The sequence below is a fragment of the Pelodiscus sinensis genome, chromosome 1 (genome assembly GCF_049634645.1).
Source record: "Pelodiscus sinensis isolate JC-2024 chromosome 1, ASM4963464v1, whole genome shotgun sequence".
NCBI lineage: Eukaryota > Metazoa > Chordata > Testudines > Trionychidae > Pelodiscus > Pelodiscus sinensis.
The window spans coordinates 76940892-76965487 of record NC_134711.1 but is presented as its reverse complement, the minus strand read 5'-3'; the positions used below and the strand labels follow the sequence as shown (position 1 = coordinate 76965487).

General features: G+C 38.6%; 1 protein-coding gene across 6 annotated transcripts in view; it reads left to right on the top strand.

Moving 5' to 3' along the window:
- Positions 1–22811, top strand: part of KITLG (KIT ligand) — a 93693-nt gene extending 70882 nt beyond the window's left edge. For 4 of the 6 annotated variants that reach the window (XM_075932853.1, XM_075932868.1, XM_014568993.3 and 1 more), the window contains 6 exons: positions 1077–1239; positions 3084–3167; positions 8031–8140; positions 11830–11906; positions 14830–14909; positions 16311–22811. In XM_075932853.1, the coding sequence (XP_075788968.1) occupies positions 1077–1239; positions 3084–3167; positions 8031–8140; positions 11830–11906; positions 14830–14869 (474 nt within the window). In that variant the 3' untranslated portion in view covers positions 14870–14909; positions 16311–22811. The remainder of the gene's footprint in view (positions 1–1076; positions 1240–3083; positions 3168–8030; positions 8141–11829; positions 11907–14829; positions 14910–16310) is intronic. The other 2 variants (XM_014568994.3, XM_014568995.3) reach the window with 2 other exon arrangements.
- The last annotated feature ends 1785 nt before the right edge of the window (positions 22812–24596 follow it).

Genomic DNA, 24596 nt, shown 5'->3' with positions numbered 1-24596 from the left:
TGTGTAGTCCAAAAGTTTAACTCTTATACTCAAGATAAATGAAACTGGTCAATGTAAATAAGTATGAGTCCTCATTTTTGCATCAAACTTACACTGGAATCCTAAACATAATTACAAATTTTAAGTCTAAAATATGGTGAAAAGATTGTGATAAACTAGTAAGATTATACTAATCAGTTTCAGAAACCTTAATATTGAATTAATGGAAAAATAGAATTCTACATTATGGTGGATCTTCCTTATTCCAGTAGTTTCTGGATACGCTTCAGGAAATCTCAGTCTAGGAGTCTGATTCTAGCCTTTTTGTGAATAAGAGTAATGAAAGAGTTAAATTTGTTAATTACTTTTAGGTATACGCCCTAATGTGTCTAATCACATTCTGAGTTACATTGCGTACTCTATATATGACTAATGGTTTTGTTAATAATGAATTATACTTAATTAAAAGTACTAGGTGAGAGATCCTGGCCCTGTTGAAGACAAGATTTTCGCCCTCTGTGCATAGTTACCTTTGATCAGTAGATTATTCCCATTTTATAAGAAAAAGAGATGCAGAGAGAGGTGAAGTAACTTGCTCATTACACACAGCAAATCTATGGCAAACCTCAAAGTAGAACCTGATACCCTGACTTGCAGTCAGGTGCATTATTTAGTTGCTGTGGTGGTGATTGTATTTAATTACCTTTCCATTACAATCCTAATTTTGTAATTTAGCACACACCCAAATGTATCTGTGATTTCCCCATGGTCTGCTGCCACAAGTTACTTTTTTTAAATTAAATGTGATTTGACTTAAATATTTATCTTTAAAAAAAAAGGCTTTTAGATAAATGGAAATGAGAAAAGAAATCTCTGTAATTTGAAGGAACTTCCAAGGAATTCCCTCCCTCCCCCTGCCCCGGATAAGATCTAAGTAAAGCAGAACTCTGTATCTGAAAATTTTAATTTCATGTGTGCATCACCTATTGGAATTCCTTTGTAGAGTGTCCACTGTATTTCTCTTAAGGCCAGATTTACCAGAATGAGTGTTTTTGTCTGAAGCTTTTAAAAAAATTGAATTCTATCTCTCTCTCTAGAATTTCATAAAAGAAAATGGTCATCTTTATGAAGAAGGCAGGTTCATTCCTGAAGAATTCTTTAGGCGCTTTAATAGCACCATTGAAGTCTACAAGGATTTTGCAAAAGCATCAGATCATAGTGACTGTGTTCTGCCATCAACAACAAAAACACCAGAGAACAGTAAGATCATAAAATTATTCCCATTTATGTTGGGCCAGCTCCTCGAGTGGTGTAAATCTGGTTTAATTCCTTTGAAGTCAGTGAAGTGCTGTCCCTTCAGACTCCTGTCTAAGGATTTGATCTATTAGTCTCATGTTTTTTACTATCAGTGGCTATGTCTACACTGCAAAGAAAAGTCAGAAACAGATACGCAAATTGCAATTTGCGTATCTTTTTCCGCTTTTTTTCCAAAAGAGCCAAATTTCAGAACAAACTCCTTTTTTGGAACATTCCTTATTCCTCTCCTGGAGAGGAATACAGGGATGCCAAAAGAACACGTCCTTGGACACAGCAGGGCTTTTCCAGGATGCCTCTGGTATCCCGGAAGAACTCTGCAGTCTAGACATTGCCTGTGACAGCAACTACTAATGTCATGGCTGAAGTCATACTAGTTGTAGGAAGCCTGGTAGGAAAAACGGGCAACACTGTATGGCACTGTTTATTAATAGAGCCTTCATTTATTTCACTGTACATACTCAGATTGTTTTTATATCAACAAAAATATCCTGGGTTGTTCTCTTAGGGTGTGTCTAGACTACAGGGTTTGTCGACAAAAGTGGGCTTTTGTCAACAAAACTTTACCTGTGTCTACACTAACGCCGAGTTATGTCGACATAACGTCGACAGAACTCGGCGGTTTTGTTGACAGCGGTAAACCTCATTCTGCAAGGAATAACGCCTTTTGTCGACAGAGTTCTGTTGACAGAAGGTGTTATTGCATCTACACTGTTCTTTGCGTCTATACTCTCAGATCGACAAAGCGGCTTGCTTTGTCGACAAAGCCTCTGTCGACAAAAGCCTGTAGTCTAGATGTACCCTTAGGGTACATCTACACAGCAGCATTATAAAACTGATGTTATTCCGAAATAATAAAATGTGTGTGTCTACACTACAAGCCTCTATTCCAAAATAATGTTGAGCAGGAGGACTTCTTACTTTGGCTCATGGCAACCCTCATTTTATGAGGAGTAAGGGAAGTTGACGGAAGAGAGTTCTTCCTTTGACTTTCTGCTGCATAGACAGCACCAAAAGCTGAATTAAGCTATGTCGACTTAAGGTACACAATTTACTTAGCTGAAGGTGCATAGCTTAATTTGACTTTAGCCCTACTGTGTAGACGTGCCCTCACACTGTTCTTAGTGCTGTCTTTTATCTTGCACTTTACTTTTGCTTGACTGGGACAGTATGATCTTTTTGTAAAAGTCTTTGTAGATACTGGGCCAATTCAGAGATGATGTCTGAGGTGATATAGTTTTAAGCACTGGTAAGCAGATGTAAAGGAATTAAAAGGTGGTGTTTATAGACAGTGTCTGGAACAATGTATACTGTAAATAGCACAATCTCTGAATTTATCCATTCCCCCTAAAGAATATTGTGGATTTATGATATAGAGAATTGAACAAGCTCAGGTTAGGTTCTTGAATGAATGATCGTGTGAATACCTGGTTTATGGTTTGCTCTAAGCATTAGGGAGGAGATAGCCTTTGAGGTTTTTAATCAAGGCAGCAGTATGATGATTAGAGACAGAAACTTAAGTACATAGGGAACTCTATCTGCAAAAACCTAGATGCCTAATGAGGTAGGCAACAGCCAGGCCAGGATTTAGTGAACCAGTTATCCCTTACAATGAGATTTAGGCACCTAAATCTATGGCTTAGATTCCTAAGTACCTTTGTGAATCCAGCCCCTATAGCCATAATGTAATACCATATGTTAGTAGATTAGAGTAGCCCTATAGCTAAGTGCCTTACATAGGGGGAACTATATTTTAAGTTGCGTAATACTGGCACTCATTTTCTATTTAGATCCAAGAGTCACTGTTACAAAGCCATTTTTGTTACCTCCTGTTGCTGCCAGCTCCCTTAGGAATGACAGCAGTGACAGTAAGAGTAAGTACAAATAACTGAACTGATACATGTATATTTCCCTTTAACACTGTTTTCTATGAGCACTTAGAGGAAAATAGCTCTAATTGTGCAAAGCAGATGAATCATGCTAATGTCTGATGGTATATCATATTATCAGTAATTACACCAAAATGAAATGACCGGCTTCAGTCAGATTCCAAGAACACCACACAGTTGCAACTACATGGTGACTTTCAAAAAATTATACAATGCAGATCTCTACATTCTGATCTGCTAGTGCCTTTAGGACTTACAAACCATATGACCTCAACTGACATTTCTGCCTAAACATTTAATTTTTAGTGGACAGAAAATGAAACAGTTGCAAAACTACTACTGGAGGGGTTTTTTTGTGTGTGAATTCACATCATGATACTAACTCTATTGATTTACAGTGTCAACTCTGATGATTCTAAACAAGTGATCATTTGGATACAGCATATTCTTATAGGCCACATTCAGATGGACTTGTTTTCCTCTCTTTCCAGTCTTTGTATAATTACCAGCGTAATGGGTGCATATTTAAGAGATGAAGTTGCATGTATTTAAATGTATGTGTTCTCTAGTTTTTAAACTTAATTAAAATTGCTGCAGACTTAAAAGATGCTACTTTCTCTTTACAGCAACTTAAAATAAACTTTAGACCTAGGAACCCCTGATCTTGAGGGGATGAACACAAAACCAGCAAATTTTTAGTATGTTATTTAGATCAAGGGCTTGATTTCCCATCTCTGGAGCATGGGGCGTCTGTCAGAGCCTGTTGGAGGCTGAGGTATTGCTCAGATATTTGTGGCAGATTTAGAGCAATACCTGGGTGGACATCCAGAGTCCTGATTTCAGTGTCCTAATGATAGGAAAGAGAGACATTTCCCATCTTCTGCCCTTATAAATTACCTGTGGGAGGCATTGGTAACATCACCAGATCCAGTGATCCCTCCATGCATGGAGCCCTGGCAGGGTGGGGCTGATTAATCATCTGTGCTGCTACACAGCTTAGAAGGAACACTGACCAAATCTGGCAGCTGCTGTGTTGGAATGAAAGAAGATGCAGGGGGACAAAAGAAGCCATCTCCCATAGTAATTTCTGGTCTGGTACCAGGAACTAGTCTTTCTTGCCAGCATCCCAGATTGTAACAGTATTATTTCCTCAGTGCCTTTTCTGCATCAACAGCCATACCATGCTGTATGTCCCTTTCCAGCTCTTTCTATTTACTTCATATCTATCTGAGTAACTAACTATGTGGTGTAGTGGGGAAGCAGGTGGGGTGAAAGATGCTGCTCCTGTTGAGGGAGGCACAAGGAGAGAAACCTGTGGCAGCCTGTCTGCCTGATATGAAAGAAAGTACGTCCTGGCCATGAGACAGGAGAAGCTACTAAGGATGCACTTCCTCCACTCCCTGTGGGCTCTTATGCAAACTGACTCTTGATTGCCAACATTTCTGCACCCTGCTTGTCTTGTGGCTCTACAAACCAGTCTCTAGCTTCCAGATGGTTTGCATCCATAATAACTTCTGGGCTGTCTCTTTAGGAAGTGGGGATGGGGGAGATTTAGGGTTGGTCTGCTCTTCAAGGCAGGGGTGTAATTCCAAGCTCAAGGAGGTATATCTGTACTAGCTCTCATTGAGCTAGCTACTACAAATAGAACTGTAGCTACTGCAGCACAAGTGATGGAAGCTACCCTTATTTCATGGGAATTAGCAAAATCTTTTGAAAAAAAAAAAAAACAAATAGTGTTCATGGTACTACAGAGGCCACCTACAGAGATTGCAAACTGCAAAGTTCCAGAAATAGCTTCTAATGCTTCCTGAGCATCCACACAATTTGCAAGATGTACTATTTCCAGAGTGCTGACCATTGCACTCTGACATAGAGCAGCTGCCAGATGAGTACTCACTAATGAAACATGTATCTGGCACTTCAGAGGAGCCTTCTTCCCGAGTCTCTTGAATGACTGAAGGAATGCTCCCTTCCTCTCAGGCGTGGCCAAAATGGTCAACTGGCCGCCCTTAGAAACATGAAACACAGGGAGAAGAGCAGATCATTAGGCATCCCCAGAATAGCTAAAGGTTGCAGGAGTCTGTCACTGTTAAGGATGTTTAAATGGAGGGTATATGTTGGCCCAAACCTGCTAAAATTCAGGTGTTTTAGTGACTCTTACCATTCTTTGGGTTTGAAATTTCTACTGTTAGGAAGTAAAATGTGGCAGACCATTGTTTTCAAACTGAAGTTAAACCGGAATCACTATTTTCAGAGGGGTAGCCAAGTTAGTCTGCAACTGGAAAAACTTAAACAGCCAATAGTTAGCCGCACCTTAAAGACCAACAAAACCTGTAGATGGCGTCATGAGCTTTTGTGGGTATATTTCATGGGTGTTTCATCTGAAGAGCTTCCATGGGTACAATCCACTTCTACAGATGAAGCACCCACGAAATGTACCCACAAAAGCTCATAATACCATCTACAATACATGTTTGTTAGTTTTTAAGATGCTGCTAGATTATTAGTTGTTTAAGGATTCACTATGTCCCTCTTCACTTCCCCTCGCTTAATCTGTGCTTCCTTCTTCTCCCATTACAAACTTTATCAGCATCTCTCAAACGCCTCTGCTTTCTTTCATGCCATCTCCTATTGATTGTAAATTGTTCCTGAGTGTATCTGTAAGGCCATTAACCTTTTAGGTCTTTAAGAGGGAATCTATAGCAATCTGTGCTGTGATTCATACAGAAGACTAGCAGGCAGGCTTGAGAAGTCATATGGGAGTAATGTAAATTAAAATATAAACACTAGAACATAATTGCATATATTGTACCAGTTTCCTATCTTTTCTCTCCAGAAGAGGCAGGTATCATGTAACAGGGCTTTTCTCTTTTGTTTTTTGGAAGGATCTTCCCAACTGTAGATATCAGAAATAAGTAAGATGTGATAAAACCTGCCATGATTAGTTTCAGTATGTCACTCCACCAACTTCTGTAAACTCAGTTATCTTTAAACAAGTTTACAAAACAGAATTTGTCATGATCTGACATATATTTAGAAGATTGTGTCCCACGTGCCCTGCCTCCCCAGGTACAAACCTAATTGAGTATTTCCTTCAATTCTCAAATTCCTTGAGTTTGTGTAAATACTAAAGGAAAGGAAAACTCCTGAGGCCTTCTTATCAGAAATGAGACTTTCCAATAAGTTTTGTCTAATTTGAAATCAAACTAGTTTATGATCCATTAAGACTCATTGAAATATGTACATTAACAAATGTGAAAATGTAGCAGGTAACTAAATACCGGTGTATCTAGCCGAATACTTTCAATAACTGTTGCTGAAAGCATTGTATGTAAAAAGTCTATAAACGCATCAATGCATGCCGAGACTGGCATTGCAGAGTAAGTGGAGAATTTATGGTAGGTTACATATGCTATCTTAAGTAACATGTTATCAAATAATTTCTTTGCTGTCTGCAATCTCCAACAACATACATACCTTCCTTTGGATGATTATTCATTTTTCCAGGAATATATGGAGTAAGACTTTAAAAATGGGAACACCCAAAGCTTTGGGTAATCCAAACTCTAGTTGTATAATCGTAAAATGTCCAAGAAAGAAGAAAGCTAACAAAATAAAGATTTTTTTAACCCGGGCAGAAACAATTCTGCATTATTCCTGAGTAATCCATAAGAACCATGTTGGAATTACTTTTAATAATTAGACATGTGTGCCTTAAGATGAATGCACAGCAATTTGAATTATTTCAAAGGAGTCTAGTTCTGGTTCCAAAACCCCTTAAGTCTAGTCCCAGATGAGATTAAGCTATTGGTTGAGTAATGGCTCTGAATTTATGAAATGCACATCAGAAAACCCCTCCCAAATTCAGATTAGTACATTAACTCTGTGAATTGTGGGAGGGCTTGATGTGTTACATAGTCTTCCAGTCAGTCTCTATTCCCTAAGATAATAGAAACTGCAAATGCTACGGAAGGAGAACATTCAAAGACAGCAGATTAATCACTTGGCTCTGTATTCAGTGTTTCCCTTCCATTCCACACAACTGGCTGCCGTGTTTAGCTGGATTGTTCTTTCTTTCTTTCTTTCTTTCTTTCTTTCTTTCTTTCTTTCTTTCTTTCTTTCTTTCTTTCTTTCTTTCTTTCTTTCTCTATACAATATCTACTCTTTCAGTAAACAGTAAACAGTAATCAGGTATCATTTCTGGTTGACTGTAATTTCACTTCATTATTTATACACCTGCAGGGTCCTAGCACAGTTCAGTCTTGGTCAGAATCATGGTTAAACACAGGACCTATATTATAGAAACTGAATATTGTAATCTACCACAGCAGCCTCTCTTTTCCAATACTCCATCTGAGGTTTTCCATGTAGCCTCATAACCATTTCAGCAGCAGTTCCTGATACTAAATAAAACTGGGTGAAAGCTGTTTAAATCAAGTATCCTGTAGCTAAATTTGCAATTTAGATGGTGGAACCCTAGAGGCTACTCCCACAGGATTTTTCACATCCTGCCTTAACTAAATAACCAAGAGTCCAAATTCAGGCCTCAGCCTGCACACAACTCCTGCAGTTATCAGTGGAAATTGGTTATTTGCATATAGGATAGGACTGGTGCAATAGTAACAAAAAAATTCCTGTAAGTGTTTGGCATGAATATCAACTCCAGCCAATACCCTCTCCTCCCCCCCCACACACACTTTGAAGGTGTATCTTGCACTATTTATCTCAGTTACCTGGGATAGTGAGAGCTGCCATATTATGTGCACAAATTAGTTATTGTTAACAGTGGTATTCTGAAGAGATTTTTTTCCATAAAATAGTCTTCACTAATCATGCTTTTAATTACAGAAGAGATGCTCAACTTCCCTAGCAGCCTCAGCCTGAATGGGATAAGCATAGCATTGGCGTCATTGTTTTCTCTTCTTATTGGCTTTACTTTGGGAGCCATCTGTTGGAAGGTGAGAAATATCAAAAGTATCTGTTTAGGTTACAAACAGACATCCTGATTTAAAAAACTAGGGGCATTGAATTACGTAACACTCAAACGTATTGGCCCCTGTGTTCTTAAACAAGAGAATCTCTTTCTCAAAATTACTAACTCACTCCTGCCCTTACTCTCAATTTATCTTGCTCTGGCAATGCTTTTCCACCTACTGAAGCCTTGTCTACTCTGAAAAGGGGTTGCTTTTTAACGCTTAGCTGAATTGTCAACCATAGCTATTGTTAACTATTTGACTCATTCCTGTGGCACAGTCAGAGTTTGGTGGCCCAAGAGTCCAACATCAGAAAAGACTTCATGAACCCATGTAATACAGCATATGCCTCTGGACAGAATTTTATCCCGGATGTTACAAGCCACCTGTTCATTGGAATATCTTACAGCATTCTCGTGACGTGTATGAAAAGTGCAAGACAGTGTCTGCAGACAATGGCTCCAGTAATCTGTAGACCTGAGCAACCAAATGAAGTCATTCCACTTTATACCCAATACAGGATGTTAGCCGTTAGTGTGAAAAGCCTCCAGGTTTGCCTAGTTTGAGTAGCATACTACACGTTTTGAAGCCATGCAACAATACAGAGAGGATACAGCTCAAATAGATCCTGAATTTTGTCATGCTGAGATGTTGATTCCATATGTGTTGTAAATGACCCATGACAGATGCTGCAGTACAATGCAATGGAGAATCTCCACATGAGAAACTGCTGAGTGTAGAACCCAAATAGCAAAAGCTGCAGACTGCTTTGATGGTTTCATTATTCAAAGAGATTGGAGTTGCGGGTGGACCTGATCCTGGATTTGGCAGCTTTGCCTTTGATCACAAAATATGGAGGCCAACCTTAGCCGACACCGTCACCATTTGCAGGAGTACCTCATAAAACCTGTTGAGGCTCTGTACTAGAAGAAGAGCAGCAGTAGCATAGTCAAGGTCTGAGCGCGAGAGATCACCAAGCATATTGCTTATTGACCTGAATTTTGCTTTTTGAAATACATTGCCCAACAAAAGAATGCAGTGGCCTAGATACAGTCTGACACTAAATCCTGAATTTAGAAAGGTGCCAATCTTCAGTTCCACAGACATATGTGGGCAGTGGTTCCATTGTGCAGCTCTCTAATTGAGTCCAGCAGAATGTGAGGACGCCTACGCCCTTTAAGCCCTTTCACAATATGACTAGATCAGCTGAGTCAAACGCAGCCTTAAGATCAGTATATGCTATGTGCAGGGGTTTCTTGAACTCACAAGATCTCCAACAACAAGTGGAGGGCCAAATTGATGACTAATGTGGACTTATTCCTCATAAAATTGGATTGTGGTGGGGGCAGTGCTTCCAATGTAGCACCGTCTCCAAACATACCATGTGCAAACACCTTCCCTGGCACAGACAACAAGGTGATCAGCCTGTAGTTCTTGCATTCACAGTACAATCCCCTTCTCAAGGTGAAATCACAATACTGCCCTTCCGGACAGTTGGCAGGTCTTCAGTTCTCCATACCAGACAAAAGATGGCCAGAAGTGATTCTGCTGCAGGGTCAATAGCACATTTTAGCAGGTCTGGGGAGATGCCGGTAAGCACTGCCCGCACATCATCCATTTTTCAGTTTAGAGATTCCATACTTCACTTCCAACATTGGTACATCAGTGCAAGTATCTGGTTCTGAACCCACAGTGACTGACAGATTGTGTCTCTCTGAACAAGTGGCAGCTGAAGGGGTGGTTCTGGGCATTGTGATAATGTTCCACCCAGCACGAGAAGATGTCATCATCTGGGTTATATGAATGGCTTTGGCTATCATCCACAATGTTGTTTGTTGCAACTTCCTCTTGGCCACTGAGGCTGCAGATTGCACAGCATGCCAGGTTTAAGTCTCCCCTGACTAAGCCAAATATAATATAATTTGCCACTTGGATTTAATGATCACAGCACGAGAGGGCGTTAAGCTTTTGCTTCAGCTGCTTATGACTTAATTTATCACCATGATGGCAGGTTGTGGCCTTCAATTTAATTGTCTGGAAGTCCTCCTCTGGTAGTTATGGTCAGCATGCAGATTGGTAGAGAATGGAGGGAGATAGAGGCCAGGCACCCACGATGTCATCTGACAGGTAGACTAGAGAAGAAAAATCTATTGCTAATGTTGGTACAAAACCTGTTTGCTAATTCCAACATATGGAGAAGTGCGTTGATGTCAAATTTCTTCAACATCCCAGAAGTCTTATCTGCTTGTCAGAGCATCAGTGCTGCATGGGCAACCACTAGGTTGTGATCTGTGATTGTGGCATATTCCATACCATGATATACTGTACAGGGAAGGGATATCTCTCACCTGTGAGATGCTGTGGTCTAACTACTTGTGAAGGATGCCATTGTGAAAAATCAATGGCATCTGATATATGTATTGCCACTTGAACCATGACCTGATATATGTATTGCCACTTGAACCATGACCTGATAATTGAGAGTGCAGAATGTAAGCAAGGGGCAAGAGTTATCATTGGGCATCCCTATAATGACCAGTGACCTGTTCAAGCCCAATTTGCAGGGAGCCAATAACTCTGTTGGGGTTCCCCAGGATCACAAGATTGTCATGTAGAAATTCTAACTGATTATAGAAATTATCTTTGCATCAGATTCCTCTGTGAGCCCACAGACTACTCACAATAGTAGCTATCTCATGTAAGCGTGTGGGGCCACTGGAATATAGAAGTAAAGATTCTTCCACCTCGTGACTTCCATTTGGCCTACAAATGATAAGCCAAGACTGTCCATTTCACATGAAACAGTGACCTATGTTGTGAATTTGTGAAGAGTTACAACACTTCTGGTTGCATTTTTGATAATTAGTGGAAATTCCTGCAACAATTGAATGCATTGTCACAATATACTGCAGATGTGTGTGTTGATATCAGAGGATTCATGTCCCCTTGTGTGGTTTGGCACGAGCCTGTCATATTTGCTCTGAAGGAAGGACAACACCAACAAGACATCAAGTTGAGAATACAGCAGGGGTTTTAACTGGTGTTGAGTATTTAGTTGTTCAGGTTGGTCAAAAAGCTATTCTGGCAAACCCTCCTAGCAGAGACACAAAATAATTTTATTGGTTTAGATAATAACAGTTCCCAAATTATGTAAACTAATACTCACAAAAGGACATATTTGCTAGCATCATTGCGGCTTTTGCTAGCAAAGCTGCATCAGTTAGGGATGTGATTTTTATCACACTCCTGATGACATAGCTGTCCCACCAAAACATTTAACTGTAGACCAGGCTAACACTTCTATAGGTTCCAATCCTAGCACACCTTTCAAGGAGTAATCTCACTCACACAAAGTCCCAGTTGGTTTTGTAGGACTGGTTTACACACTAACAGTAAAGAGCTATTACTCTGATATTGTGCTTGGTTGAAAACCACAATACTTCATTGCATATCAAATACATATTGTTAAATTCTGCTGTCACAGCATGCATTACTCTACTTGAATTCTGTGGGATGTATGTGTGCGTCTGAAGGTGGGATTTTGTTTATCTTATACAAGAACTTATGGATAATGAAAATAGAAAGAAAGACTTAAATGGATAATTAGTATTTGTTTTTTAAAGTGTCAGTATAGAGTACTTTACTTAACTTTATCTGATTCACTTTCCTCTTAGAAAACACATCGCACACCCAGGCCAGAAAGTGATGAAACAACACAGTGTAATAACTGTCAAGAGGATAATGAAATAAGGTATTTTGCTTCACTGAAGTCTTTGCATACAGGTCATGTTTGAAAAAAATCAAATATTTTATCATATCTTAATGTTTCTCTCCATGTCTAAAAGATGCACGTGGAGAAAAAAAAGTGATTAGCAAGATTCATGTCTCAAAAATGTATTTGATAGAATTTGTCCCCAGAGTATGTTCTTTAAAGTATGCTCCTACTCTATATGTAAATGTTACATTTTTTGTCCTGTATACAAAAAACTCCATTAGGAGGAAAATTATTGTTGCAAAGTTAATCACTGAGAAGCCAGGGAAAAATTTTGTACTTGTAATGTCAAGGGAAGGAGTTCAGATACAGAATTCTCAGTATAGTGAATGGCAAAATCTGTTTCCTGTTGGAGCAATTTTCCATCCAATGACCTTTTTGCATAGTAAGATGGATTTAATATTCCTTCCAAGCAGATTAAAAATGCAAGGCTTGTAGGCTCAAGGGAGACCACCTGGGATCACATGCCTTCATCATATTGAATTATAGCCTTCATCTTCACTTGTTTTTCAGTACTCATCTCTTCAGACTAACTTCTTCTTCCATCAGTAATTTCCCCTTTACATAGTAGATGTTGACAATATCTTTTTTTCCTCCAACATCTCAGCTTTCCCTTGGGGAGAAAAGAGGCTTCCCCTAGCCTTTCAGTCTCCTCCATCCTTTCTATTTTTCCCTTTCCTCCTCCCCAACCCCACATCCCCTATTTATTTTGGAACTGGACTTTTAAGAACTCCATTCATCTGAAGATGCTGGTTGTACCCACGAAAGCTCACAATACCATCTACAAGTTTTGTTAGCCTTTTGAGGTGCTGCTAGACTATTTGTTGTTTTTTACAATTTTCCTATCCTTTCTGTTACAATAGGAGCACTCTGTACACTGTTACTGTGCCCACCTCACAACTTCCTGCCTTCCTTCTGCTGGAATGGCAGAGCCAGATGGTCCAGTTTCTTAGTATCAGGAAAGGGAGACAAATAGTGGGGGCCTCTCTTCCCCTGGGGAGTTTTGGTTCAGCCTTAGCTTTAAGGGAAAATTGGTAGATACAGCAGATGAGTTTATTTCTTCCTGCTGTGCTTACTTCAAAAGGGAGGTGTAATTTGCTAATGAGGGAAGAAATTGTCAGTCCCAAGAGACACCACAGTGCTGAAAGACTGCCAGGCAGGAAGGGAAGCAGCAAATGGGATAGTATTGAGCCAATCCCAAACTTTGGATCTCTGTGGGGAGCAGCAATTGGAAACACATTTTGTCATTCACTTTGCTGTGAAGCACTGAACTAAATTCACATGAACCAACTTCAAATGCAATATGCGTGCGAATATTCATGTAGTTAGTGTATCAAAGTTCTGGCCATGCCCCATGGGTCTCGCACTACTGGTGAATAATATTACCCTCAGAGATTCGCTGTGGTCCTATACACAACCCCTTTCTCTTCACAGGAGGCAGGATCCACAGTTTAGTGAGCCATACTCAGCACAGGCTATTCCATGGTTTTGGGGTAAAAGAAACCCTGATAGTCATGGTCTCCCTTCTTGTGATAGGCTCTGTGTTGGCATGGGGGAAAAGTGTGGGGGGAACCTGGGCCCTTCTCCTACTCTAGGGGCTCTGGGCTGGAACCTGAAGTAGCAGCAGCAGTCCAGTTGTTTTTCCTTCCTACTTGGCAACTTTTTCCCTGGGCCACTTACCCAAACAACCCCTCCAAAATGTTTCCCCCTGGTACTTGTTAACCAGCTCTCAGCCCATACACAGCTTCTTCTCCTCTTCTTCCTCGCTTTTCTCCATCTGGTCTGTCACTCTTTGTCTTTCCCCTCTTCTTACATAAGGGAGGCCTTTTAAAGTAACTACACTGGCTGTAAGGCTGCAGGTGCTGAGTGACTTGCCTGAGGGAGCAATCTAGTTAACTAGCCCCAAGTGTTTTCCTGCCTTCGTTTTATTGCAGCAAGCACTAGTAGTTTACCCTGCAAAGAGAAAACTACTTATCCAGTGCCCTGCATACCTGCCTTCCACCAGAGTAGGTCAGGCTGCTCTCTTAGGTCTGTCACATCATCTTGAAATCCCTGCTCTCTTCTCTTTTTTTAATCCAACAGCATGAAGAAACAATTCCATGACTGTGACCAGTCAGTGTTTGTGTACATCTAGGGTGAAATTGTCATAGTACTCAATTTAAAATGCCTAACAAATTCTTAAACGTCAGCCTGCTCATGGAGAATTAGCTAACGTATTGAGGCCTACGTGTCATTTGCTACAAATAACTCATCCCACTTTAGCAGAGTGACTAATGAAACTGAACATCCTCCCCTTGACTCTACAGAAAAAAGAGAGAGGACAGTGCAAGAGACTACCGCTCCAAGAAATTGAAATTGGTTATTTTCCCCATCAAATCTCAGATATATGCAATATTTTCTCTTACACTCCTGTGACAAAGTTTTGATCTACTGTAATTAAGAAATACTTATTACTAAAAGTTTATTACAGTGCTCAAACACTTGAGCCTGGTCTAGACTACATGGGAAGGTCGAAGTAAGATACGCAACTCTCAGTAGGTAAATTATGTAGCTGGAGTAGACATTTTAAGTCATATTTCCATGCTGTCCACACAGCGGAAGGCTGACAGGAGCAAAGGTTCCCATCAGCTTCCTTTACTCCTCATGAGGAGCAGGAGTAATGGAGCCAATGGGAGCACCTTTTGAGTTCAACCTAGGGGGTCTATAGTAGACCCACTAAATCAAACCCCGGAAGATCAATAGTGGCAGCATCAATCTTCCATGTAATGTAGACATGCCCCTAGGATCACAAACATTTCACAGATGGTGGTTAATGTATTTATTTTAACAAAAAATACCTTTAATTGTCACAGTTCCCTAGTTATTTTATCACAGTGTAAATCATTTATTTTATGTCTTCCAGTACGTTGCAGCAAAAAGAAAAAGAGCTTCTACAAGTGTAGCTATTGCTTTTTTCCGGCACTGTTACTGTTTCATGTTCTGGTAAGTCCTTAAACAGTATGACAGATTCCTACCACAAGCTTCATAACTTTTGTCTGCTGAAATTTAGTGACTATTCTGTGAAGCCACATCTAAAGCTAATTTTGTATTAGTCAGCTCAGCATACTTGTAAGACAGTTTTATTGCACATATATATTCTGAATTTAGTCATTTGACTTACAACCAGACCTCTCAATAACACAGAGAGAGAGAAATACCCCAAAATGAGGGACAGCTCTCGCTTCTTTCTTTGGTGTGACAGCCTATTGAAGAGTTATAGGCCTTTCATTGAGAATTGCCAATTCCCATTCACCAAGTCCCTCTTCAGCTGCAGTGCTATAGCATGAAGAGACAGGCTGTCTCAGCATAGTTTATATTATAAACATATTATCCTGAATGCAAAAGATTGGTGGTGAAGATAACCACAGAAAGTAAAAGGAAACTTTCCAGAAGGGAAGAATATTTATAGAATATACTGATGTGATTCCAAGATATGAAACTATATTGGTGAGCTATTGAACTGTTCTGCATCATTGTCAACCTCTATATTTATCCATTTCCATTTAGAAAAGTGCATTAGTAACATATTGGTATTAACTTGGCATATTGGTATTACTATATTCGTATTAAGTAGTTGTGTGGGAGAAAAAAGTGCATGCATTATATTTTTAAACGATATTGTAAAAGAAAATGCTAAAAGCATGTAGTTAAAGCAAAATATTTTCATAGCCAGTTAATTTATTCGTATAAACCAGCTCACTTCTCTGGGTACCATCAACTTAAAAAAAAAAAAAAAAAGCTCTGTTAAGGCTTCCCTGTTCCGCAATTTACGACAATCCTGCAGATATACATATGAACAGTCACATTACATTCTGCAGGATTATTCATGTGTGTGTAATAGGGATGCAAAATCCCACTTAATTGGTTAACTGGAGTGTTAACAGATTAACTGATTTAAAGGGGAGATAGACAGAGGGGCCTCTGCTGCTGGACTGGAGTGCCCCCTTCCCCCCCCCCCCCCACAGACAGGATTCTCGAATTAGCTGAAGCGCCCTTGCCTGCGGCAGGCCCCATGGAGCTGAATCGGGGCCCTGCTCATGGCAGCCAGGAAGCTGCTCCAGCCCCCACTGGTTAACCAGAATTGATAGGCCTAGTGTGTATGCAGGAACAGGGCCCAAATGCATTCTGAGCCAGGATTCAGAACCTACAGAGAATTGTACATGAACTGCAAATTGAGTCCCTTTAAATATATGGTTAGCAAAGTACTTTGGGGAAAAAAGAATGCTCATGCCAGTTATTATGTATTTCTATAAAGGAAGTATTATATTTTTCTGTTCGGCTTCTGTTATTGAGCAAGGAGTGTGAGAAACGAGTGAAAATACAATTTCCTTTTTCCCCCATAAGCAGGAAACAGTTCCATGTTTTCTTCATAAATGAAGCAACTTTAAACATATTCATATTCCTTCTGGAGTGACAGAGTCTGCATTGGTTGCTGCCTGGGATCCATACTGATTCAAAGAGATGAGGACAAAGTTGTGTTTGTTACTGTGAAACCAACACTGAATTGAAGAGCTTCAAGAAGAGTATGTTCTCAGCAGGACTATATTTTATTCAGATACCTACCTTGTGTGGAGCTGGGAGTCATTTAACTGTAAAGACCTTACAACTGATTCCGGCAAAGGAAGTACATGGCCTGAACAAAAGACATCTTACAAATGCCTTCAGATACATGTAATCTTTCAAAGTCATAAGGACATTTGTATTCTTAATTTACATCCTGTGTCCTCTTGTTTACCCTGATGCCTACAAACGGAGTTCTCTGAATTGAAAAAAAATGCAGAAATGGAATCAGAAACATACCCTTCAGTATTGTGTATAAAACTTGCAAGTAAGGTGGCACAGTGGACCAGCGTGCTAGCCTTTTGCTTCTAAGGAACTGGTTTCATTTCTAGCAAAGGTCACAATGTAAAGTGAGATGTAGTCTCTGCCTTGTGCCAGGAGAATGTATTTCCACCTCAGAAAACCTCCAAAGAACTTGGCATAGCTGGTGGTCTCCAATTAAGAGAAGCAAATAATGGATCAAAAAGAAGTAAAGCAGAGGTGACAGCAGCAGGATGGAGCCCTGACAGCATTAGGAGAAACTGCTGAATGTGTGAAGGCTCCAATTAAAATTCTTGCTATGGAAAGGGGAGAAAAAGCAAAGAGTTTGAATTGCATTCAACATCTGGAATAACACAAACTCATGAAATCTTTACAAAATATTGATGTGTGCCACTGATTCCTTGGCTTTATGTAAAATGTAGGAAAAGTGGAAGTTACTGAGAGAGAACTTATTAATTACTGCTGACATACAGTAAAAGCTATTTGCATTGTGTGTTAAATGACTAATTATTTTAATCTGATATTCTACATTTTTAAAGATTAACTCTAATCGAGGGATGAAAGCTTTATTTCCAGTTGTCTTCAGCATCTGCTGCTGTTATAAAATACCTGGAACACAGAAATAAGACTGATAATAAATTAAGACAGGCATACATTTTAAAGGAGACATTAAAAATTCCATACTAGAATCTTCAATTTATGCATCCCAGTTGTACAAGCTCTTTCCAGAAAATGAATACGACTTATTTTAATGTCTATTTCAGAAGGAGGGATGTTTCACCCCAAATTACAAACTGCCTACCAACTGGCCCTTAACCAAATAACAGTTTCTTAAAATGTCCAAACTATTTTGTTTTAATATCTTCATGAAGTGTCTATATTTTAGAGATACTTTTATTTAAACTTTTAAAAGAATTGTCATGGAGACTTCAGTTATTATGAACTATGTGTCAAAGGAATTTGCTTTATATAGGGTCAATTAATTAGACATCTGAGTGCCACAATGTACAAAAAGTTTTATGATCAGTGATGGAGGTTACAGGTGTGTACAGATACTTTGGGTGGAACTTGGCAATTCAATGGCAAAACTCTTATTGATTTCATTGTGGCCAAAATTTGCCCTTTAGGGTCTAGTTTTCATTCACACAATAACATCTGTTTTCAGTGTTCTAGTAGTGATCCCCAGCTAGGGTAAACTGTCACTGACTTTAACGGAGCTATAATAATTTACAACCACTGAGGATCTGTCCATAGAATAGGTTAAAGTGTCTTTCATGTAAGTGAGAATTGGGCCCTAATATCCTAATTTTCATTAGGTACTGGAGTACCCACCACTACAATTGAAATAAGTGGGAAAAGCTAAGCACCTCTTTAAAAAAAAAAAAAAAAAATCAGACCCTAGGCAATGCTTAGCACTACAGAAAACCAAGCAGTAGAATTTTCCATCGGTAGCAGCTCATTCTGACACAATAACATATGTGCCTGTCCCTCAGATTAGTATTTCAAGCCTACTTTAAGAGTTCCACTTTCAGTATCTGAACATGATCTAATGTTTGGGAACCTGCATCTAAAGCTCTGCAGTGGTCCTGGGATCCTACAGGATCTGCTGCTATAATAGCAAGAGTGGGTAAGATATACTTTGTTGCTGACAGGATTGGGTGGGCAAAAAAGACTGGTAATTTGTTGGGAAAACACTAAATCTCTTTTCAGTTTGTCATAAATAGAATTTTAACAATATAAATCAGATTTCTCTTCAGTTTGAACAAAGGTTTTATTTTTATATATATAAAAGTTTCTCCTGGCGGATGACAGAATGTTCCTGCTGGGTAACATAATGACGTCATCAGCGTCAACAGACTCTCAGCGTCAGACTCAGTGAAGTGAAAGCGGCCAGAGAAAGGGGAGCAGGTGAGGGTAATGAGCAGAGGGACACATTCCCCTAGTAATGTTTAAAGAAAAGGCTAGAAAGATTTGATGTCTGTCATAACCAGAGTTAAAGAATCTTAACATGGTTTAAACAAGATTTGTTTTCTCCTTTTACTGGTAAAAATGGTCTGAATTCAATATAATATCAAAACTGGGGAGAAGGGGTGTGTCAATATCATGGGGAAGTCACTCTAACTTTTGGATTTTGTGGAATCTAAAGTTTTTGCTGGTGGGATTGGGATAAAAATGCAAGAAACAACACAGGAACAGGTGGGAATACATATTATAGAAGCAAAATTTTAAAAATAGTTTACCACAGGACTTTACATGCATCTTCCTGGTTGTGTTGAGACTGCTTGAATACATGTTCTAACAAAGAAGAAATGTGTCCAGTAATAAAAGGCAGCAAATATCCCTGAATACTTGACAAAAATATTAGACATAAAAACATTTTCCATTGCTGCAATCTACAGTGTGTTCTCAAGTAAACTGACTGCATTTGGAATCTTACAATGGTTTTCTTAGATTCCGTAACTGAACAAAACCCAATGTTATTAGTTAGCTACCTTAATTGTTCATAAAAGTGCTATTTTTCCAAAATGAATATTTGAGAAAATTAAATGTAATGTGTCTTGATATGTCTCAGATTAGGCTTTGAAGTTCAAATTACAGTTATTTTTGTCTAGATATCATAGAGTATATTTTACCCTTGAGAAAAATGAATAATGCATCTGGTATAAAATTATATAAAATTTGCTGCCAAATGCTTCACTACTGAATAGTAATGTTCTAACAGTAACCGTCTCAAAGTTAGTTATAATAGAGGATTTATAACAGACACATACGTTCATCTTTGCTATAGAATAAAATAAATTTAAGACTAAATGACATTCATGTATCTTGCTGAAACCGCTCCCATGTTCAGTCTTTCTGACAACACAAAGTTTACGCAATGGTAATTGTTCTCATTTGGAATGTAAATAACCTTCATTAGCACAAAGTGAAATAGCATCACGTAAAATGTGTGAGATGGATAATTTGACAGCTCTTGGCTTTTCTTTCTTTTTTAAAAAATCCTATATAAGACGTGTAAATGGAATGTTTGGGCCTTCCAAGAGGTATGACAAACCTAAAATATATTTAAATATTTCTAAATATGGTAAATTATTAGGTTTCCAAATGTCAAATGATTAGGGCTGTTGATTAATTGCAGTTAACTCACATGATTTTTTTTGAGTCAGTTTTAAATTGCACTGTTACACAATAGAATATTAATTGAAATTTAATAGATTTTTGGATGTTTTTCTACATCTTTATATATTATTTCAATTACAATATACAATACCAATGCACTGGGCTGACTACATATGTTTTCTTACAAATATTTGCATTATAAAAATTATAAAAGAAATAGTAAGTATTATAGTGTAATCTCTTTATCATAAAAGTGCAACTTACAAATAGAGATTCGTTGTTTTGTTTTTTTAATGCAATTATGTAACAAGGTAAAGCTTCAGCACCTATAAGTGCACTCAGTCCTACTTGTACAGCCAATTGCTAAGACAAATATGTTTGTTTATATTTACAGGAAATGCTTCCCACTTCTTATTTACAATGTCAGATGAAAGTGAGAACAGGTGTTTGCATGGCACTTTTGTATCCAGCATTGCAAGATATTTGTGCGCCAGATATTTCAAACACTTGTATGCCCTCTCATGCTTTTGCCACCATTCCATGCTGATGATGCTTCTTAAAATAATGTATTAAATATGTGACTGAAATCCTTGGGAGAGTATTGGATGTGTTCTGCTCTGTTGAATCCACATTGTGCCATATATTTCATGTTATAACAGTCTCAGACTATGACCTAGCACATGTCCATTTTAAGAGCACAAAAGATTTGACAAAACAAAGCTCACCAATGTGAGCTTTCTAAAGATAGCTAAAGCACTTGACCCAAGGTTTAAGAATCTAAAGTGCCTTCCAAAATCAGTGAAGGAAGAGGTGTGGCATATGTTTTCAGATGTCTTGTGAGGAACACTCTAGTGCTCCTTGTTCTGTAGTTTCCACACCAAAGAAGAAAATTAACCTTCTGCTGATGGCATCTGACTTAGATAATGAAAATGAATGTGTGTTGGTCCACATTGCTTTGAATAATTATTGAGCAGAGCCAATTATCAACATGAAAGCATGTCCTCTGGGATGTGGGTGAAGCATGAAGGGACATATGAATCTTTACTATATTAGGCACAAATATTTTTCTGTGCTAGCTACATCAGTGCCATGTGAATGCCTGTTCTCATTTTCAGTTGACACTGTAAAAAGTGGGCAGCATTACCTCCTGTAAATGTAAACAAATTCATTTGAGCAATTGGATGAACAGTAGGACTGAGTGGACTTGTAGGCTCTCAGGCCTGGTCTACATTAGACCAGGAAGGTCAGTTTAAGGTATGCAACTCCAGCAATGTAAAATGCATAACTTACCTTAAGCAGAGCCTTGGCAGGGTCCACATTGCGGGAGGACGATGGGAGTAAACACTCTCTTCAGCTTCCCTTACTCCTTGCAAAAGGAGTACAGGACCCTGCCCTTAGCATTCAATTTATAGGTCTATACTAGACCCACTAAAATCAAATTCCAGAAGATTACCTTCTGGAGTATCAATCTTCCAGTAAATATAGATGTGCCCTAAAGTTTTACATTGTTTTATTTTTGAATGCAGTTTTGACATAATTCTACCTTTGTAAGATGGACTTTCATGATTCATTCCACTACAATATTTCTATTAGGTGAATTGAAATTTACAGGGGGGTTTTTACAGTGCAAATATTTGGAACCCAAAATAATATTGTAATTGAAATCAATAGATTTGAAATTGTAGAAAACACTCAAAAATATTTAAATTTGTATTGTCTAACTGTATGTTTAAGCACAATTAGATTGTTTGACAGCCCTGCTAATTCAAATATATGTAAATGTTATTAAAGGGCTTGATTCTGCTACCTGTTGTGTAGAATTTACTTCATATGTAGTGTCAATGATCTGCTAATTCACAAAAAGCAGATGATATGACTGGGACCATTGCTGGAGTAAAGTTACTACTCAGTGGGAGTGATGGTGGCAGAATAAGGCCCTTAATTTTTCCTATCTTGTAAGTTGTACAATTCTTAGATACAAACTAGTTTTAAAATCCTTCATTTTTGGAAGGGTCAGATCATGCACTATTGAGATTAGAAAATGATGTCCATGTACTAAAATGGAATGTCTCTTTATAGAAAGATCAGCCTAAATTATGTTCAGATCTCAGTGAATTTTGTTAGGTGGAAACTTTTGGAAGTTTCTTTGGGATAAGTCGAACTTTGCATGCTATTAACAGCAGCTTTGTGGGAATAAAAAACTAATGGTATACTGAAAAATTCAATGTGCTGTTTTAGAAGTGTGTTTACTTGAATAAATTAATGGTACTTATTTTGTCACAATCATTTATAAGTAGCTTTTAAAAATTAATGTTCTGTACCATACAATGTATAAAAACATCTTACACTTACACATTTTTCTAGACTGAACTTCACCAGCTGTGTCTTTTCTGTTGCTATCTCTTTGCACTATAGTGAAACTGTTCAGCATACACAATACAACTATTCAACTGAAAAGCTCAACAGTATACTACAATAGCTGTTTTCAATGAGATTTGCATTTAAGAATTATCCAACAATTTTCTCCAGATAGAAGATTCAACTAGATATTAAAAATAGACGGACAGTAATAGTGGCATGTTGCTATTTATATTAGCAAATGGATGGGATATGGAGATTTCAGACTCTTAACAGACAGAGGCACAAATATTGGTGGTTGCATCATGTGAGAGAGTTTGTATATTTTGATGTAAATGTCAACACAATCTTGCATAGTTACATTATGAAAAGTTAAGCAACAAAGGTTATAAAATGTGATGTGTATATATATATATATATATATATATATATATGTCCTCTTAAAAATAGATGTATTCCCTGATACTTTTTTATACTGGTTTGAAAATGGAATTACATTATATACATATACTTTATTGTTCTAAATAAAGATTTTATGCACTTCCATGATATGCGTACATTGTCTTGATTCAGTCATAATCATAATCTCTCAAATCCACTCATATTCTTCAATGGATTTATGGGCATTCTAGCCCCTTTTGCAATGTGCACATTTCAGAAATAAAGTTCTAGGAAGCTGTCTTTGGATATGTGATAGCCATTATCAAGTTTCTAGTGCCAATGTGGAGGGCTTGACAAACCCCAGCAAGAACCACTCGCCAGCCCCGCACTGCGCATGCGCCAGACCAGCACTGCGCATGCGCGAAGCACCAGTGAATGGGGCGCTCTGAGCGAATGGCTAAAATCTACTTGCCACAGGCGAGTAGATTCAGAGGTTTGTCGAGCCCTGCCGATGTGCATTTGTGATTCAGGACACTGCACTCAGATCTCAGTTAGAAATTAGTGTAGGTTCTTGAATGTATGTCTACATAGCAATTAAATACTTGCAGGTGGCCTGGATTAGCTGACTCAGGCTCACTGGATTTGGCTGCTCACTGGTTTGGGCTGCAGGCTGGAGCACCCCTTCCCATGGCAGGCCCTGGTGGGCAAGGAGCTGCTCTAGCCCCCACCAGTTATCTGGAACTGGTAAGCCTCACCCATTAAAATTAACAGGACTATGTAGGACTTTAAAGACTAACAAGATGGTTTATTAGGTGATGAGCTTTCATGGGCCAGACCCATTTCCTCAGATCAAATTGTGGAAGAAAATTGGCACGACCATATATCACCTATATACATATAAAAACATATCCTGCTTTTTGTTTCAGCTAGACCAGACTAACACGGCTACATATCTATTACCATTCAGGTTAACCATTCACATCCCTAATTCAGGCTCAAGCTGGAGCCTAACCTGGGATCCTCCTCTCACCCCCTCACTGAGTCCCAGAGCTCAGGTTCCAGTGTCAGCCTGAACATGACAATTTTGCAGTCCCACAACCCAAGCCCTGTGAACCTGAGTCACCTGACCAAGGCCAGCTGCAGATGTTCAATCTCTGGACGTGTCTACACAGCAGAGGATGAAAACAAACCTCAGACACTTGAGATACTTTCCTAGTCCTATATAAATATTCATCATTTGGGTCAAACTCTAGTACTTGTGCTGATTTTTTTCCAATTGAAACCAAAGTTTTACTATGTCTATTTTTTAAAAGATGTCACGGTCTAAGACCTGAAATGTTCTAAAGATTTGAGAATCCCTTAGTTGCTGTATTTTGTACTTTATTTTACATAATTGGGGGGTTTCTAAAAAGATGCAAGTCAGATTATATTCAAAGATGAGTAAGAACAAAATTGTTTGTTTCTTCCCCTCAGAAAAAGGATTTTTTCCCAGAATAGAAAGCAGCTGCACATAGTTTCCCAGCCTACAGCTAACAGAAAAGTAACACTTGCTAACAATGTCAATTGCATTTCAGCAATGAAGTTTAACAGGTTAGTGCCTTCAACATCAATAGAGCTATGCTGATTTACACTAGCTGAGAGCATGACTCACTGGCTCCAAGATCACATTAGCTTATGTTAGCACAGAATTGTCCCCTGCAGGAACTACTTATTTTTGCAGAAAGTTCCTGAATGATAACAATTGAAAACTTTTATAATTAATGATGGATTAATTCAGGATTTCACATTATACTGCAACTCAAAGTTCCAGCTTCTCCCTTTCATGTCACTTTTACTGGTTGAAGCAAAATGCAGGACAATGTAGCACTTTAAAGACTAACAAGATGGTTTATTAGATGATGAGCTTTCATGGGCCAGACCCACTTCCTCAGATCAAATAGTGGAAGAAAG